This window comes from Anabrus simplex, chromosome 1 (genome assembly GCF_040414725.1).
Source record: "Anabrus simplex isolate iqAnaSimp1 chromosome 1, ASM4041472v1, whole genome shotgun sequence".
Classification (NCBI taxonomy): Eukaryota; Metazoa; Arthropoda; class Insecta; order Orthoptera; family Tettigoniidae; genus Anabrus; species Anabrus simplex.
The window spans coordinates 1222079898-1222097362 of NC_090265.1; the positions used below are offsets into that span (position 1 = coordinate 1222079898).

Below are 17465 nucleotides of genomic sequence, written 5' to 3' on the forward strand. Positions count from 1 at the left end.
GGCGAGCCGAACCCGTCCTGGGATATCCCGGCACTAAAAGCCATACGACATTTTTTTCCCAGAGTCTTCCCGAAGGCAAATACTCTTCACATGCCGTCCAGATTCTTCCATAACGCCGGAGGCCTCCAATGAGCGAACAAGACAATCCAGATAGCAGCGGTGGGTCGCTGACCAATCCGCAAGCAGCTGTCCTCCGCCTGGTGACGGGAGTAAGGAGAGGGTGGGCCTTCCTTGGTGACGAGCATGAGGTTGGAGCTGGCTAGCTTGTGCTACTTCCCTTGGTTGTACATTGGCATTTCGGATGCAGTGGCTCTCCATGCCACAATATATTTGCTTAAAGCAAGCTATCTAGTAATACATGTTTCATTGGTTAGGAACATCCTCAGCTACTTATTTCATGGCTTAGGTGAAAAATTTACAAAGAATTATCATCTTCATTTAAAACTATCCCCAAACCACCCCTATTTACCTTCTTCTCCCCTTTCCTTATTAGTTTTATTGTTCAACTCGTTGGCTGAATGGTCAGCGTACTGGCCTTCGGTTCAGAGGGTCCCGGGTTCGATTCCCGTCCGGGTCAGGGATTTTAACCTTAATTGGTTCATTCCAATGGCCCGGGGCTGAGTGTTTGTGCTGTCCCCAACATCCCTCACACACTACACATAACACTATCCTCCACCACAATAACACACAGTTAACTATAAATGGCAGATGCCGCCCACCCTTATCGGAGGGTCTGCCTTACAAGGGCTGCACTCAGCTAGAAATAGCCACACAAATTTTTTATTTATTAGTTTTATTTTACGTATAATTAATGTATAATTTTTAGATGGTTTTAAATGAAGAATATTCTTTGTAAATTTTTCACCTAAGCAATGAAATAAGTAGCTGAGGATGTTCCTAAGGAATGAAACATGTACTACTAGATAGCTTGCTTTAAGCAATATATAGGAAAGTCTTATTTATTATTATAGTGGTATGTTCTGAGCTGTCGGTGGAGAGTTGGCATGGAATGACATTAGTAAGCGAATAAGTCTCAGTGCTTTTTTTAAAATTTTTAAGTAAGAAAGATCACAATATGAAGATAAAGTTGGAATTCAAGTAGACAATTTGGGGCAAAATTCATTTATAGGAAGATGAGTTGGAATAATTTACGGAGGGAGATGTTCGATAAATTTCCAAATTCTTTGAAATTATTTAAGGAAAGACTAGGTAAACAATATATAGGGAATCTGCCACCTGAATGACTGCCCTAAATGCAGATCAGTGTTGAGTGAGTGATTGAGAAGAAATACTGTGGTTGATGAGACAACCAGACAGTTTGATGATGGTAGTTCATAAATATGTGGAGATTGTCCATGTTCTTTAGTGTTTACACCTTTGTCCTTTTCTCCTCTTTTTGTTGTTCCCTCTTCTGACACTGACCTGTTGTTGTGTTTGTCATGTTGTGGGTTCCCATTCTTATACCTTTCTTTTCTATATATGACTTGATTTGTCACTTACTCAAGTTATTTTACCTGCTCAAAGAATTTGTTGTGTTTGTCCACTAGGCAAGTCAATTGAAATCTATCCACATACCTTGGCCTTACCAAGTTTTGAATCCACTGCCTGCCATGAATATTTTTAATACATAATTTTTATTTCATGTTGACTTTCAGATATGGGCGTGTAAACTATGTGCTGTCAAAAAGACTTGATCTTTTGACTGAAGTTCAGAGGCTACAGGAAAGCCTAGAAGTGTCTGGTGATGTGGCCTACACTTGTGAAACAGCAGGCCACTTTTTTCTCTACCAGATTCTAGCTCGTTGGGAGCGTTTCCTGAGCCGTGTACGGCCTCCCTCATCAAAGGTATGTTGTAATTTAAGTTCTTTTAATTTTATTTGAATGAGTAATATAATATCTGTTGTCCAAGAGTGTGTGAGTGTATTCAGATGTTACGAATTTATGCTGAATAGCTGTGTACACATAAAAACCTATGACATAATGAACTGCTAGGAATAGTGTTTCAAGATAACACATTTTTAATGTTAAATCATTGTAGTGTAAAGCAAATGCTGAAGGTTTCCACTTATTCAATACTATCTGTTGTAACCTTAAAAAAAAAAAAAAAGTTACATATATTTGCTTTTTGCTATTTGTTTTACATTGCACTGACACAGATAGGTCTTATGGCGATGATGGGAGAGGAAAGGCCTAGGAATGGGAAGGAAGCGGCCGTGGCCTTAATTAAGGTTCAGTCCCAGCATTTGCCTGGCGTGAAAATGGGAAACCACGGAAAACTATCTTTAAGGCTGCCGACAGTGGGGTTCGAACCCACTATCTCCTGGATACGAGCCCACAGCTGTGCGCTCCTAACTGTATGGTCAACTCGCCCTGTCATATATTTGGTGAAACTAGTTTCAGTATTACTAGAGACAATCATCAGTCAAAATTGGAAGTTAAGGCAAGACATGAATATAAATAAAATTTATGAATAGAGCATGAAATTCAGTGCAAGACAAGTAAAGATTTGAAAAACACTCACCACAATCACATGTCCTGTGAAAGCTCTCAGCCATCCTCCAATTTGAAGAATGCACCTCAAGGAAGAACAGGTGAAACACTTAAAATACCAGCACTTGAGGAATCTTCTAGAACTCAGCTCAGCTGAAAAAGTGTGAACAGAATGATGTTGATGGGAAAGTGTTGAGATGTTCGTTTCCAACATTATTATTTTTTTTCAACAAATGTATGTAACTTTTTTTTAAAAGGCTACAACAAATAGTATTGAACAGGTGGAAATCTTCAGCTTTTGTTTTACACTATATCGCTCTTGAATACAGATTAATATGAAATTTATTGCCTATGTTATTCAGTGTTCGGAGAACAATTCATGCCTAGAGTTTACATAGCATTATTATATTTGTATTACGGTAACTCAATCAGTCAATACTGATCTGCATTTAGGGCAGTTGCCCAGGTGGCAGATTCCCTATCTGTTGTTTTCCTAGCCTTTTCTTAAATGATTTCAAAGAAATTGGAAATTTATTGAACATCTCCCTTGGTAAGTTATTCCAATCCCTAACTCCCCTTCCTATAAATGAATATTTTCCCCAATTTGTCCTCTTGAATTCCAACTTTATCTTCATATTGTGATCTTTTCTGCTTTTATAGATGTCACTCAAACTTATTCGTCTACTAATGTCATTCCACGCCATCTCTCCGCTGACAGCTCGGAACATACCACTTATAAATGCTTACAATATAGTGAGTTCTATGTAACATACCATTTAGTCCAGCAGCTCATCTTCTCTCCCTCATTTCTTCCCAGCCCAAATTTTGCAACATTTTTGTAATGCTACTCTTTTGTCGGAAATCACCCAGAACAAATCGAGCTGCTTTTCTTTGGAATTTTTCCAGTTCTTGAATCAAGTAATCCTGGTGAGGGTCCCATACACTGGACCCATACTCTAGTTGGGGTCTTACCAGAGACTTATATGCCCTCTCCTTCACATCCTTACTATAACCCCTAATCACCATCATAACCATGTGCAGAGATCTGTATCCTTTATTTACAATCCCATTTATGTGATTACCCCAATGAAGATCTTTCCTTATATTAACACCCAGACACTTACAATGATCCCCAAAAGGAACTTTCACCCCATCAATGCAGTAATTAAAACTGAGAGGACTTTTCCTATTTGGAAACTCACAACCTGAGTTTATCATCATACCATTGCTTACTGTCCATCTCACAATATTATCGAGGTCACGTTGCAGTTGCTGACAATCTTGTAACTTATTTATTACTCTATACAGAATAACATCATCCGCAAAAAGCCTTACCTCTGATTCCACTTGTTTAATATCATTTATAAGAAAACATAAAGGTCCAATAATACTGCCTTGAGGAATTCCCCTCTTAATTATTACAGGGTCAGATAAAGTTTCACCTACTCTAATTCTCTGAGTTCTATTTTCTAGAAATATAGCCACCTATTCAGTCACTCTTTTGTTTAGTCCAATTGCACTCATTTTTGCCATTCGTCTCCCATGATCCACCCTATCAAATGCTTTAGACAGGTCAATCGTGATACAGTCCATTTGACCTCCTGAATCCAAGATATCTGCTATATCTTGCTGGAATCCTACAAGTTGAGCTTCAATGGAATAACCTTTCCTCCTATCTGATGACGAAAATCCATGTGAACACTGAATGAGTAGTAAAATGACATCAATTTCATTTCTCTGCTGCCAAGACTAGAATGGAGAATCTTTTATTTCATGGAAGATGGAGTTATATGCCATACAATTCAGTCAGTAAAAAGCCTTTCTTTGCACAGGAAGAGAATGTTCCTCTGTTGCCCTAGCAAGAAAATTTACAAGGTATGAACATCATTGAATATGCAAAGTGCATTCAGTGGAAACTCAGAAATATACCAGTATTACTAATTCTATGGATAACCAATAATCGTTATGTGTTGCGTATGCATAGGCATAGATTCACAATGAAGTATTTATTTATTTTCCACCTAGTCGATACAATGATTGCCTAAGGCAATTTTTATTGGTCAAAAGTGGTACATGTTTCGTATATTATCAACATCTTCAGCCACATAACACTGTTTAGATGAAAAATATATAAAATTGACAAAGTAATGCTTTAGAGGAAGTGTCCTTGAAATTAACATAAGATTGACAAGATTAAAACAAACAAATAACTCAAGAGAAAATATATAAATTATTTCTACAATAGAAAGCAGTCGTCAAGGAAACACTTGTACAATATTCCATAGAGAAATTGTCCTAATAAATATTCTTTTCTTAATAATCCATGAAAAAAGATCAATTTATAAATTAAAAATTATACAATTTATAAGTAATTATCGAAATGAAGAAATCCTGATATCACAGTGCGGCTCTTATTATTAATGTAGATGAAAATATAACTAATTCCTAGTTGTCAAATCTTATTAAGCCTGCTTTCCTTTGGAACAGTAACTCCTGTCATTCTTTCACAGTTTTGCGCCGGGTGTAATATTGATGATGCGTTCTTCCTTGTTCTTGCACCTGAGGAGGAGGAGGAGGAGGAGCGGGGGATATAGGTGTGTCAAGAACTTCCTTGCTGTCACCTATAGCTTCAACTGAGGAGGAATAAGTTGTAGGGCTATCTGTAGGTGGAGAAATTCCAATTCTTTTTTCTTGATCCTTCTCAAGCATTTTCAAATATCAAATTCTAGTATATTTGAAAATGCTTGAGAAGGATCAAGAAAAAAGAATTGGAATTTCTCCACCTACAGATAGCCCTACAACTTATTCCTCCTCAGTTGAAGCTATAGGTGACAGCAAGGAAGTTCTTGACACACCTATATCCCCCGCTCCTCCTCCTCCTCCTCCTCAGGTGCAAGAACAAGGAAGAACGCATCATCAATATTACACCCGGCGCAAAACTGTGAAAGAATGACAGGAGTTACTGTTCCAAAGGAAAGCAGGCTTAATAAGATTTGACAACTAGGAATTAGTTATATTTTCATCTACATTAATAATAAGAGCCGCACTGTGATATCAGGATTTCTTCATTTCGATAATTACTTATAAATTGTATAATTTTTAATTTATAAATTGATCTTTTTTCATGGATTATTAAGAAAAGAATATTTATTAGGACAATTTCTCTATGGAATATTGTACAAGTGTTTCCTTGACGACTGCTTTCTATTGTAGAAATAATTTATATATTTTCTCTTGAGTTATTTGTTTGTTTTAATCTTGTCAATCTTATGTTAATTTCAAGGACACTTCCTCTAAAGCATTACTTTGTCAATTTTATATATTTTTCATCTAAACAGTGTTATGTGGCTGAAGATGTTGATAATATACGAAACATGTACCACTTTTGACCAATAAAAATTGCCTTAGGCAATCATTGTATCGACTAGGTGGAAAATAAATAAATACTTCATTGTGAATCTATTGAAGTGCGATACGGACCATGAAGCTGATTTTATGTAATGCATAGGCATATGCGTGTAGCATGCACTAAAATCTGCGAATCAGTTCTACAAGATGTCAACACCATTCTGATAGAATACCAAGCTGGAGCAATGAAGAATTATGAACTTTTAGTTTAGCAAGGATTTGAACCCTACAGAGATTTGTTGTCAGATGAGTAATCAGTCTGGTAACATGTGTATGAGTTGCCACGACAATTCGTGGTAATATACTGTTATAGCAACAGTGTTAAACGTTAAGAAGTTGTGACTTGAATATATCCCTCACCCTTCATACTTGTCACACCTTGCACTATTGAATTTCCAATTTTTGGTCTGCTGGAAGATATGCTGAGTGATTAGAGGTGGAATGTTGTTTGAGAGCACTAGACATTTTTCAGGGACTGTGTGAAGGGGGTCGTGATGCAACATTGCTGTATTGTACAGTTGCGCTGGTGGTGAAAATGTTTGGTGAAGCAGGATAAGTAGGTGGCGCATGAGTAGCTGCATATGTGTCCAAAAGATATTTTTCTCAGGATATGTACGCGCTTGTCAAGTTCTGATGTATGTGCATTGAACTAAAAGGGAATGTTTGAGCCATATTAATGTACATAAGTTGAATAAAAAGTAGTGGCAATATGGCTATCATATGAGAGGCATGAGTCAGGTCCAGAATTTCCATATATGATAACGGAAGGTTAGACGAGCATATGTTGCCAGTGGAAATGGCTGTGTTTTATTCAAAATCAAATCAAATCAAAATCTCTTTATTTGCAAATGAGGTGTCTACCTCGGTGGCAAATGGTACACTAAAATACATTATTGTCAAGCACTAAATTTTAAATTAACAAGAGAAATTTTTTTTTTTTTCTAGAATACAATAATATACAATTTATGCTAACAATTTTTTCTATTAAACAAACAGATCATCCTTAATAAATTTATATTGTTTACAAAATTGTACTTATAATATCTTCTATACTTACAAACATAGTCAACTCATATACAATATGTGGAATTACTTCAAATAATACTATGCAAGAATGCCTGATAACAGACTTGCCAAGAAAATCTTTAACCACTTCAATAAGCCCAATACAATACAATACAATTTATTGATGAACATCACAGGCGTTTAGCCCCAATACATGTTCACAATAGAGTCTTACCTAAGCCACCCTACAACTAAATAAATAGCTGAATAAATAAACAAACAAATAATATAATAATAATAATAATAATAATAATAATAATAATAATAATAATAATAATATAATAAAATAATAATAATAAAGGAATAATAATAATAATAATAATATAATAAAATAATGATAATAAAGGAATAATAATATTAATAATCAACTGGCCAACGGTAGATTCCCTCTATGAACCGTTTGCTTTACTTGCAATATATCACATATGTGATCCCGGAGCAAGATTACACCTTCCACCAACTGTCCTTTCTTACTCAGCACATTCCCACACCGCCATTGTTTTTTTCTGTTTGACCTACTCTGCTTTGGTGTGCTCAGGCCAACCATGCCTATGTTTACCTTCAGCATTTACATCAGCTTTATTGTTCCCTGACCTACTCCAAAATAAACTACCACAGCAACATTACGCGACTACATACCAAACCAGCCAAAATAACAACAATATTCCGTCATTACATTCCAATCCACCATACCACAACTTTCACAAAACCTCGGTAATATTGCTTCATTTCATTTCATTCCGTCATACCACTCCATAATAACATTGAAATTTCGACACCTCTCCCACAACATATTTCTTCGACCCTTCTGCACCAACAAACCAAAATTTACAAAATGATCATAAATCATCTCTCTCCAACTCTGAAAAATTCAATACTCATACCAGACACAATACCACCTCCTAACTCCTACGAATTCAGCCGTAAATAAACCATCTCAATACCACACCATACATCACCTCATAACCACATTTCCAACACCTCATTTCTATATATACCACTTCTACTTCTCCGACAATTACACTCACCTTCTGCTTTCCACTATCTCATATCACCACTTCCAACTTCTCTAATTTCAATCTATTTAACAGACATATCACATATCATAACTTATTCAATTTACCATACACTCATACTCCTCCTATTACCCATCATAATTACCTACCGAAAACTCCATCTTCCACCAGACCAAAATTTACAAATAGCCAAATTACATTACTACACTTCATACTTTTCCAACACCACATTTCAACATCCACAAATACCACCCACTCATATACCATCATCACATTCAATACAACTTACTCATGAGTACACCCCCACTTCTCCATACCTTTCCAACACCACATTTCCACATTTACCACCTCTACTTCCAACACCACATTTCAGCCCTAGCACACACTCGTCATCACAACATTTGCTCGCTATATTACAAACAAACCAAAAATTTACAAAATGATAATAAACTCGCCTCTCTCCAGCTCCAAAAATTCAAACACCAATACAATATACCACCTCCCAACTCCCACGCAATCATCCGTAAATAAACCATCTCAATACACATAATAGCAAACCATACATCACCTAATCATAAATACTAGGCTATCAGCCCTAACACACACTCGTCTGCCATCACTCCGCATTTATACCAGTCACCAATACAATACAAAATGATAATAAACTCACCTGTTTCCATCTCCAAAAATTAAATAGCCATCAACACCACATTTCAACCCTATAACATAGCATAACTTAAATACTAAGCCTTCAATACTTCCAACACTACACTTCACCCTCTTATACCACCATTTCTCCCACACCACATTTAAACTCTGTAACATATCATAATTTGCTCAATTTGCCATACACTCATATTCATCCTATTACCCATCATAATTACCTCCCTAAAACTCCATCTTCCACCGAACCAAAATTTACAAATAGCCAAATTACAACACTTATCCAACACCACATTTAGCATCACTCCTCCAGCTCCAAATAACAACAAACTGCCATCCACCATATTATACCACCACTTCTCCGACACCATCTTTCAACCCTTTAACATATCATAACTTGTATACCACTTCTCCCTCACAACATTTCAGCCTCCACGCCCTTAATTACTTACTTACTCAAATATACCACTTCACCATTGCCACATTTCAGCCTTCACAAATAATTACCATCATAACCTAATAAAATTACAATGAATAACAATTACTAACATATCATAAAACAAACAGACCATGCAATCCTGTCCTCTTACCCAACTCCACCTAACTAAGTACTCAGTCCCTATATTCCCTAATCCATTAGAATTTTAACATACTATCCCCTTCCCTTATACAGATAACTATTCCACCCCCCTATTCCCCTGCCCACCCTCTAACTCACTCTCCTTCATTTTACTCTCGCAGGCCTTTTTTGTCGCACAAAAATACCTGTTCAATTCACCCCCTTTTTCCCATTGTTTAATAATCCATCTCAGTATTGCGTTCTCATCCCCTCTCCCCAGTATTTCCCGATGCTCGGCACTCAATAATCCATGTCTTAACCCCCTCGTTACCTCACAGTCTCTTAGCAAGTGAAACTCATCATTCACATCTCCACAAAGTACACACCTTGTCTTATCCCTGCCCTGTAACCAGCCCTTATTCCTTGGCAGACCTAAAAGCCACCACATCATCCCATATCGTTTTGACCTATCGACGTATCTAATATTCAACCCTGCTATCTCCTCTATTTTCGTCAAAACAGTCAGCGAATTTCTTAGTCTGCTTTCCCCCAATAATTTCTGCCTATGGATATCTCTAATTCTCCTTTCCAGTATATTCATCCCTCTCACTTCTGTCTTTGACCAAACCTCCCCCCACAGGTGTCCTAATCCTATCCTCTCCAAATATCCCTTTATTTTTTCTAACCATCCACCCTTATACATGCTCTTAAATTGCTGTACATATGCTGCCTGTAAAACTCTCCCACCTTCCTGTCTTTTTAAATTCATCCAATATCTAACTATTCTTTTCACACCCTCTGATTCCAAATCCTCCCCACACATTAATTCCGCCCCTACATTTGCTGTACACCTCGGTAAGCCCATCACTAACTTGGCAAAACTACTAACAATCCTTCTTAGTTCCTCTCTTTTCTCATCCAGCCCCCAAACTTCTGCTCCGTATAATACCCTCCCCACGATTACCGACCTGAACACGAGTCTCAGTGTTTTGTAACTGATCCCCGGGTACTTGAGTAGCAAATTTCTGACTGAGGCTAAGGCTGCCAATCCTCTATATTTCATTCTTTTGATCTGGTCACTCCAAGTTCCTTTATCATTAAAAATAACTCCTAGATATTCCAGCTTCCTTACCTGTTCCAATCTTTCTCCCTGAATTACCCAATTCCCTTCTATCTTTCTTCTTTTGTTCACCTGTACTACCAATATTTTAGACTTATTTCCATTAATTTTCAATCCCCATTTCCTCGCAAATAGCATCACTGACTCTAAGGCCCTATTCATCGCCCCTGCAGTTAACGTCATCAATAACACATCATCCGCAAATATCAGTCCTGGCACTTCCAAACCATTAATTACTGGTACAGCCCAATTTTCTGCCCCAAACCCCTCTAAAATATCGTTGATAAATAAAATAAACAGTATGGGCGATAACTTACATCCTTGTTTTAAACCCACCTTGGACTCTAATGGTCCACTCATTCTCCCTTCTCCCAATTTTACACAAAACCTGACGTCCCTATATATTCCTTCCACTGCCCTCAACATCTTCTCCGAAATCCCTAACCTACCTAATTTCTCTAGTAGGGCCTCTCTATTTACCTTATCAAAAGCTTTCTCAAAATCTATTGCTGCTACATAAACCGTACTTCTAGCCATATTCTTATACTTTTCTAAAATAGTCTTTACTATCATTATATTATCCACTGTTCTTTTCTTTTTCCTAAATCCCCCTTGGTAATCTGTCAAAATTTCATTTTCTTCCGCCCACCCGCTTATTCTGTTCGCTAGCACCCCAGTATATATTTTACTCAAAGAATCCAACAGAGATATACCCCTATAACTGTTCACATTGTTCCTACTACCCTTTCCCTTGTATATAGGGCATATAATTCCTGTTTCCCATTCCCTAGGGTAATTTCCTCCCTCGAATATCCTATTGAATAGTTTCACCATGCCCTCTATCATTATCTCATTTTTACTAATTTCCTTCCAAAACTTATTATTTATACCATTACACCCCCCGGCCGACTTCGCTCTGGCTCTGCTTATCACTCCCCGGATTTCCTCTCTTGTGATTTCTTTATCCAAGTCATAAATTGCCACTCCCCTATTCCTCCAAATTACTTCTTCTCCCGAACCTCTCCATCTATCACCCCCCTTTTTTCCTAGTAATTCATCGAAGTGCCTGACCCATTGCACTTCCTCAATACTCGTTCTCTCCATACTCCTTCCACCCTTAATAATTCTATTAATCTTATCCCAGACTCTCTCAAAATTGTTAGTCTTGCAGTCATTATTTATGGCTTCCATTTGTTCCTCTAACCACGTCTTTTTTGTCTCAGAGATTTTCTTTTTATACTCCTTCCTCAATCTACAGAAAAACTCCCTTTCTTGGCTCCCACCTTTCCTTCTATATTCTCCTAACGCGTCCATCACCTTCCTCCGCAATCCTTCACACTCCCTATTAAACCATTCTTCTCCCTCTTTCTTATTTCCTTTTCTAGCTTTCACCTTCTGCGCTATCATCTTTATTGGATGTAGCAACAATTCCAAGGCTTTATCAGTATCATTCTCTTCTAACGCCCCTTCCCACCCATATTTCAGAAGATGTAGCTCCTCCTTTACTACCCTATTCCAATCCCGGCCCACCTTCTCTGTCCATTTATACTTATTATAACCCCTCCCTCGTTTATCCTTTGTCTCATTTTCCTTCATTGTACACTTCTCTTCCTCTCTTTTCAGCATAACCCTCACCGGGAAATGGTGTGACTCAATCCAATCTCCTATTTCCATACTTACAACTTCCTCAATCATCCCTTCCGAGCTCAAAACCATATCTATCACACTACCCCCTTTCTCCGTAACATATGTCAATTTCCCCGTCCTGTCACCCTCTATCCACCCATTCAGAATATACAAGTTTCCCACAGCACACATCTCTAGGAGCTTCTCTCCATAACTGTTTGTAATTTTGTCCTCACTCCTTCTGCTTTCTAACAAACACATTCCATCCTCCCTACTATAAACTGGGCTCTGTTCTCCTATTCTCGCGTTCCAATCCCCAAATAACAACATATCCTCCTCCCCTGGATACATTCCCCTTATCCTACCAATATCCACCAATAACTCTTCAAAAAAATATTTATTTGCATATTCTGAATTACTAGGGTGGCAGTAAACAAAAGCTAGATTTATTTTCTTCCTCCATCCCTCTCTCCCTTCCAAATTCAATCTCAGCCATATGGTTTCCATCATATCGGTCTCTATATCCTCTACTCTTTCCCTAATTTCTTCCCTAATTAGAACTATCATCCCTCCTGGTGCTCGTCCCTTATTCCTCTCTTTTCTTCTATATTTATATTTTATCTCAAACCCCTTCCATGCAATCTCCCTCCCTGTTTCCAACCACGTCTCCAAGAGTGCCACAACATCGAAACTTTCAATTACTTCCCTAACTTTCTTGTTTCCTAATTTGCTCCTTACTCCTTCAATATTCACACATCCTATCTTCCAATATTGTTATAACTTTCCCTCCCTCCCTTCTAGGTCTCCCCCTCTATTCTTACTTCTAGTATTTATCGACCTCTCTCCCTCTGTATCCTCCATCCCTTTACGTACTTTTCCCCATATGTCTTTTAAGCTCTTACTCCTGACTTTACTCATAATTTTTTTACCTTCTTGTCGATCTGTCTCCTCTTGACCTTTCTTGTTCACTACACCACTGCACCCTGCACTCACCCCTTCTTGCTGCTCACCCCCACTCTCCCCCTCACTATTTTGGACTTCTGAATCCACCTCCCTTTGTCCTTTCTTGCTCACTGCACCTCTACACTCTCCTCTCCCAGTTTCTTGCGGCCCACTCTCACCGTCCACTTCACTATCTTGGTCTTCTGTCTCCCGGCTGCACTGCCCATTCTCTTCCGAGATGCCCTGCTCTCCTGCCACGTCCCTCCTCCTCTTCTTTTCTTCTTTCTTCTTCCCATCTTGCCTTGTCCTCTCACCACTCTCAACCCTCTCGTTTTCGTCCATTTCCTTTAGCTTAGTCACTGAATGAACTCTGACCCATCGCCCGTTTGTCACCTCCAACCTCAGACCTCTTATTCGGGCCTTTAGCCCCTGGTTCCTCGCTCTCCATAGGTGCCTATTCAAGATCTTCGCGTTTTCACTTCCTTCTCTTCCCATGTCTCCTTTCACCCCTATTTTCCGCCCTTGTAAATTCTTGCTGTTCCTTAACACAGAATCTGCCATTAAGGTTGAGAACAATTTAACCCTAATTGGCCTCCGACCTTTGATTTTACCAACTCTCTCTACATCATCAATGTCTACCTCACTAAAGTTTATCTTCATAACATCACGTATAGCTTCCACCACCTTAAATATCAGCTCAATCTTGCTCTCTCTCGCCCCTTCCTCAATTCCATATATAAATATGGCTTTTTTCAATCTCTCCTGCCTGTACCCCTCCGCTTCTTTCTTCATCTTCATCACCTCATCTTTCAGATGTTTCACTTCCCCTCTCAATAACTCGATTTCTTTCTCGTTATTGACCACTCTCCTGCTCGATTCCTCTGTCTTCGTTTCAAGCCATTTCTTCATGTTCCCTATCTCCCTTCTCTGCTCCTCCATCATGTCCTTTATTTCCTGCACCTTATCCCATTGACACTTCTCCTGCATAACTTCACTTACAACCACCCTGAGTGCGGCCAAATCCTCCGTACTATATTTTCCACTGGTATTTGGGCCTGGGTTTACTTCCACCCCCCCAATAACCAGTAACACTGCTATCACTGTCACCACCAGCACCGCTTCACTCATTTTCAATCCGTCCGTCACCAATCCACTCCTGACCTCCTTCTTCTGCCTTGCCTGCCATTTCCCAATAGCGGCCCGGTACTGTTCAATGCCGACCATGTTTACAGCACGCACTTCGCTACGCAACCTCTCTCCTCGACCGCTCGAGCTAGACTGAATAAGCCCAATAGGAAAGGCAGCTCTTATGAAAAATGGTTTGTTAACACGAAGAAGGATTTGCAAGAAATGAACATCACACATCAAGACATCCACAATAGAACCACCTTCAGAAACAAGTTACACACATTTAAGGGTTTCCTAGAGCCAGAAACAGCGACCAAGAAGAAACAACAATGGACGGCTGAAAGAAAAGAAGCAGCAAGCAGGAGGATGAAGGAGTACTGGCGCCAAAGAAAGTTTAAATCATGAGGAGTTATTTACGTGGTCCACAGCTGGCCAAAATCGATAGAAGAAGAAGAAGAATACTATGCAACTGGTATAAGATTAAAATTTACATTACATTTATTTACTTTCTTTTTTTACCCATTTTGGAACCTAAGTAGCATAACGACCTGCTGCGTCTTAAGCAGAGCCCCCTTTTGCCACCACTTTTCAGAGTTCCTGAAGGGCCTTCACAGCTACCGTAGCGGTCCCAGGGCCCTCGAAGTCCCCACTGTACTTCACCCCTACAGGCAGTCCCCTACTTTGGCTTTCCAAACTCCATGGACCAGGGGATGGAATTAATATTTTTTAACACACATTTTTTATTTACAATAGCCTGCTGCCCTCTAACATTTCATTTATTTTCCCTGTTGCTGTTTATTCTCTTCTTGAATACCTGTACAGATTTTGGAAAAGGATCAAACACTACCCCTGGTAAACTGTTCCACTCCTTCACGCCTTTCCCAATGAATGAAAAATTACCCCAGTCGCTTCTGCTAAAATTCCTGGTAATTTTGTACTTGTGGTCAGTTCTGCCAATATAATTATTTTCCAACTGAAGCCTCTCACAGATTTCTCCCCATACTTCTTCTCCTGTATAGGCTCCTGTTCAGTCAAATACTGCAGTGCATTGGAGTAGCAGAGGAGAGCGCACCACCCTAACAGTATGTTAACAAAGTAAATGTATCAAAATAGACGTGGCATGTTGTTGGAGAGCACAGGAACTTAGTAAAGGTGATGGTGATGCAGTGTTGCTGTATTATACACTTGTGTTTTGGATGAAAGCATTACATGAAGGCAAGGCCCTTGTTCAGGATGATTCCAGATAGTCGGCACTAAGCACCTTATGTTCCTGGTGGAGGTGGATCAATGATGGACTGTGTGTGACTTAGTTGCAGTGTTAGGCATATGCCACAAAACTGTACTCCACATTCTGCACAACATTCTTGAGTGTCAGAAACTTGCATCATGGTAGATACCCCATCAAATCACTGAAGCACTGTAGGATGCACACTTCAGGACATCACCAAAGATAGACACACTGACAGTGTACAACAACTTCCACAAGTGTAGCAGAAGGTGGTAGATGTGGAGAGAAGAGTGCATTAAAACAATGTAATTGGTGCTTCCTCTGCCAATTCAATTTATAACAGTGTTGCTTTCTTTTAATCCAACAAATGTAATCATTTCATTTTCTGCAATGGATGATCTTGACCTTGAGAGAAACAAAAATCCAAGTTTCTGTTGAACATACCTTGGTTGTTTTTGCCGCTGATGAAGGAGAAAGTATTGAAGGATGTGATTACCTTGAAAATTTTCCGTACTGATTTTTTCATCATAAATATGTTTTGGCCAGGAGATTACAAGGATAGCTTGGTCATCAGCATGCCAATGTTTAGTTGAGTGAGTTTTTCTGGATTTGACTTACCCATTACAATATGGTCAAGACTGAATTTTATGTATGTAGCAGTAATGTTAGTGGTAATGACAGTTTCAATAGTTACCATAACTCCGTGTTTTGAGTAAAAATATTGTGATGTTTCCTGTTTACTTGTGTGCCTTTGGACCATGTGCAGACACTTTGTTCTAGTGGAACAAGTTACCCTGAAGAGAAATTAGAAGAGAGAGTGCAAAGCTGGAGTAATGAGTTTAAGGCCCGGTTTCACAGTATACGCTTAAGCCTTGGATCGGGCTTAAGCGGGAGCTTAAACTCTGGACGAGTTTCACAGTGGGGAGTGCAAGTGGTAAGCCGAGCTTATCTGTGACTGGCTTAAGCTGTATGAAACTGAGGTTTAAGCTAAGGATTCAGTTCAGATGGTAGAGCGCTGCCTTCTTATAGCCCAACTTGGCAGGTTCGATCCTGTCTCAGTCCTGTGGTGAAGGTGCTCAAATTCATAGTTAATGGGACGTAAAACCAATAACATTGAATAACTTATATTTCTGAATATATTTCGAGGCTCGTGAAATAATACAGTTTCCGTGTTCCGATATACAGTAAAAGAGACAAAAATGTCGGTCGGTCACTTGCTTTCTTGGCTTACGCTGCGTGAACCATCAACGATAGACCCCAAGTGTAAGTGTACGAATTGTAGAGCATAGAAACCTCTACAAAAATGTCTGCGATGGTATATACCTATTTCCAACCGTTTGCCCTCTAGAAGCCATTTTATGCTATACTCAGCGGTAAAAAATATAACTCCTTAACATTAAATAAATATTTCGATATTATTCTCCAATTCCTCATCGAAATAAATTGTTTGACCTCCTCCAGTATTTTATAAAGATTACAATAACCTTGTCAGGACATTATTTGCATGAATGGTTCAGAAGTTATGGCCATTTTGGACTGTAGTAGTAATACGTGTCAGCAGGACGGGCGAGTGACCTTTTTTAAACTTTATTTTTGTTACTATTATTGGAATCACATTTTCCGTTCATTTTTCTAAATTATCTTGGCTGATAAACGATGTATAACCTACAAGTCAATCAATCATAGGCTACGGATGTAAACAAAGATGAGAATTGAATCATTGCGCATGCGCAAGCATTACCAACTTCGGAGATGTTCAGCTTAGTAAAGCTGCACATGGTCCCCCTACTGTGAAACTCGTAGTGTTTAAGCCAAAGAGTAAGCCTTGCTTAAGCGGCGTGCGTGGCTTACTAAAGCTTCGGCTTAAACTCAAACTGTGAAACCGGGCCTAAGAGCTATGGCCTAAACATCAGCAAGACAAAGAAAGTTGTGATGGTGGTGCAGAAAGAAGGAGACAAATCAGTTTGATACTCAGCGAAGCCAAACTGGACAGCATCTCAAAACACTACCTACCAAAATGTGAGGTGAATGACTGAATCAATAAAGTGATACAATTCTACCATCAAGTAAGGTGGCTGCTTTGAGATGTACAGGTACCTCTGAAAACCAGGGTGTGATGATTTAAATCAGTTGATTTTTTAATAAAAATCCATGATTTAAATCAATTGATTTTATAATAAATATTTATGATTAAAATCAGTTAGCTTAACTTATTCTCAT

At 38.8% G+C, this 17465-nt stretch overlaps 1 protein-coding gene across 2 annotated transcripts in view; it reads left to right on the forward strand.

The window, feature by feature from the left end:
* LOC136858203 (RNA helicase aquarius) overlaps positions 1-17465 on the forward strand; it is a 686829-nt gene that overhangs the window by 604817 nt on the left and 64547 nt on the right. For both annotated transcript variants that reach the window (XM_067137584.2, XM_067137585.2), the window contains exon 19: positions 1656-1845. In XM_067137584.2, coding sequence (XP_066993685.1) covers positions 1656-1845 — 190 coding nt within the window. The remainder of the gene's footprint in view (positions 1-1655; positions 1846-17465) is intronic.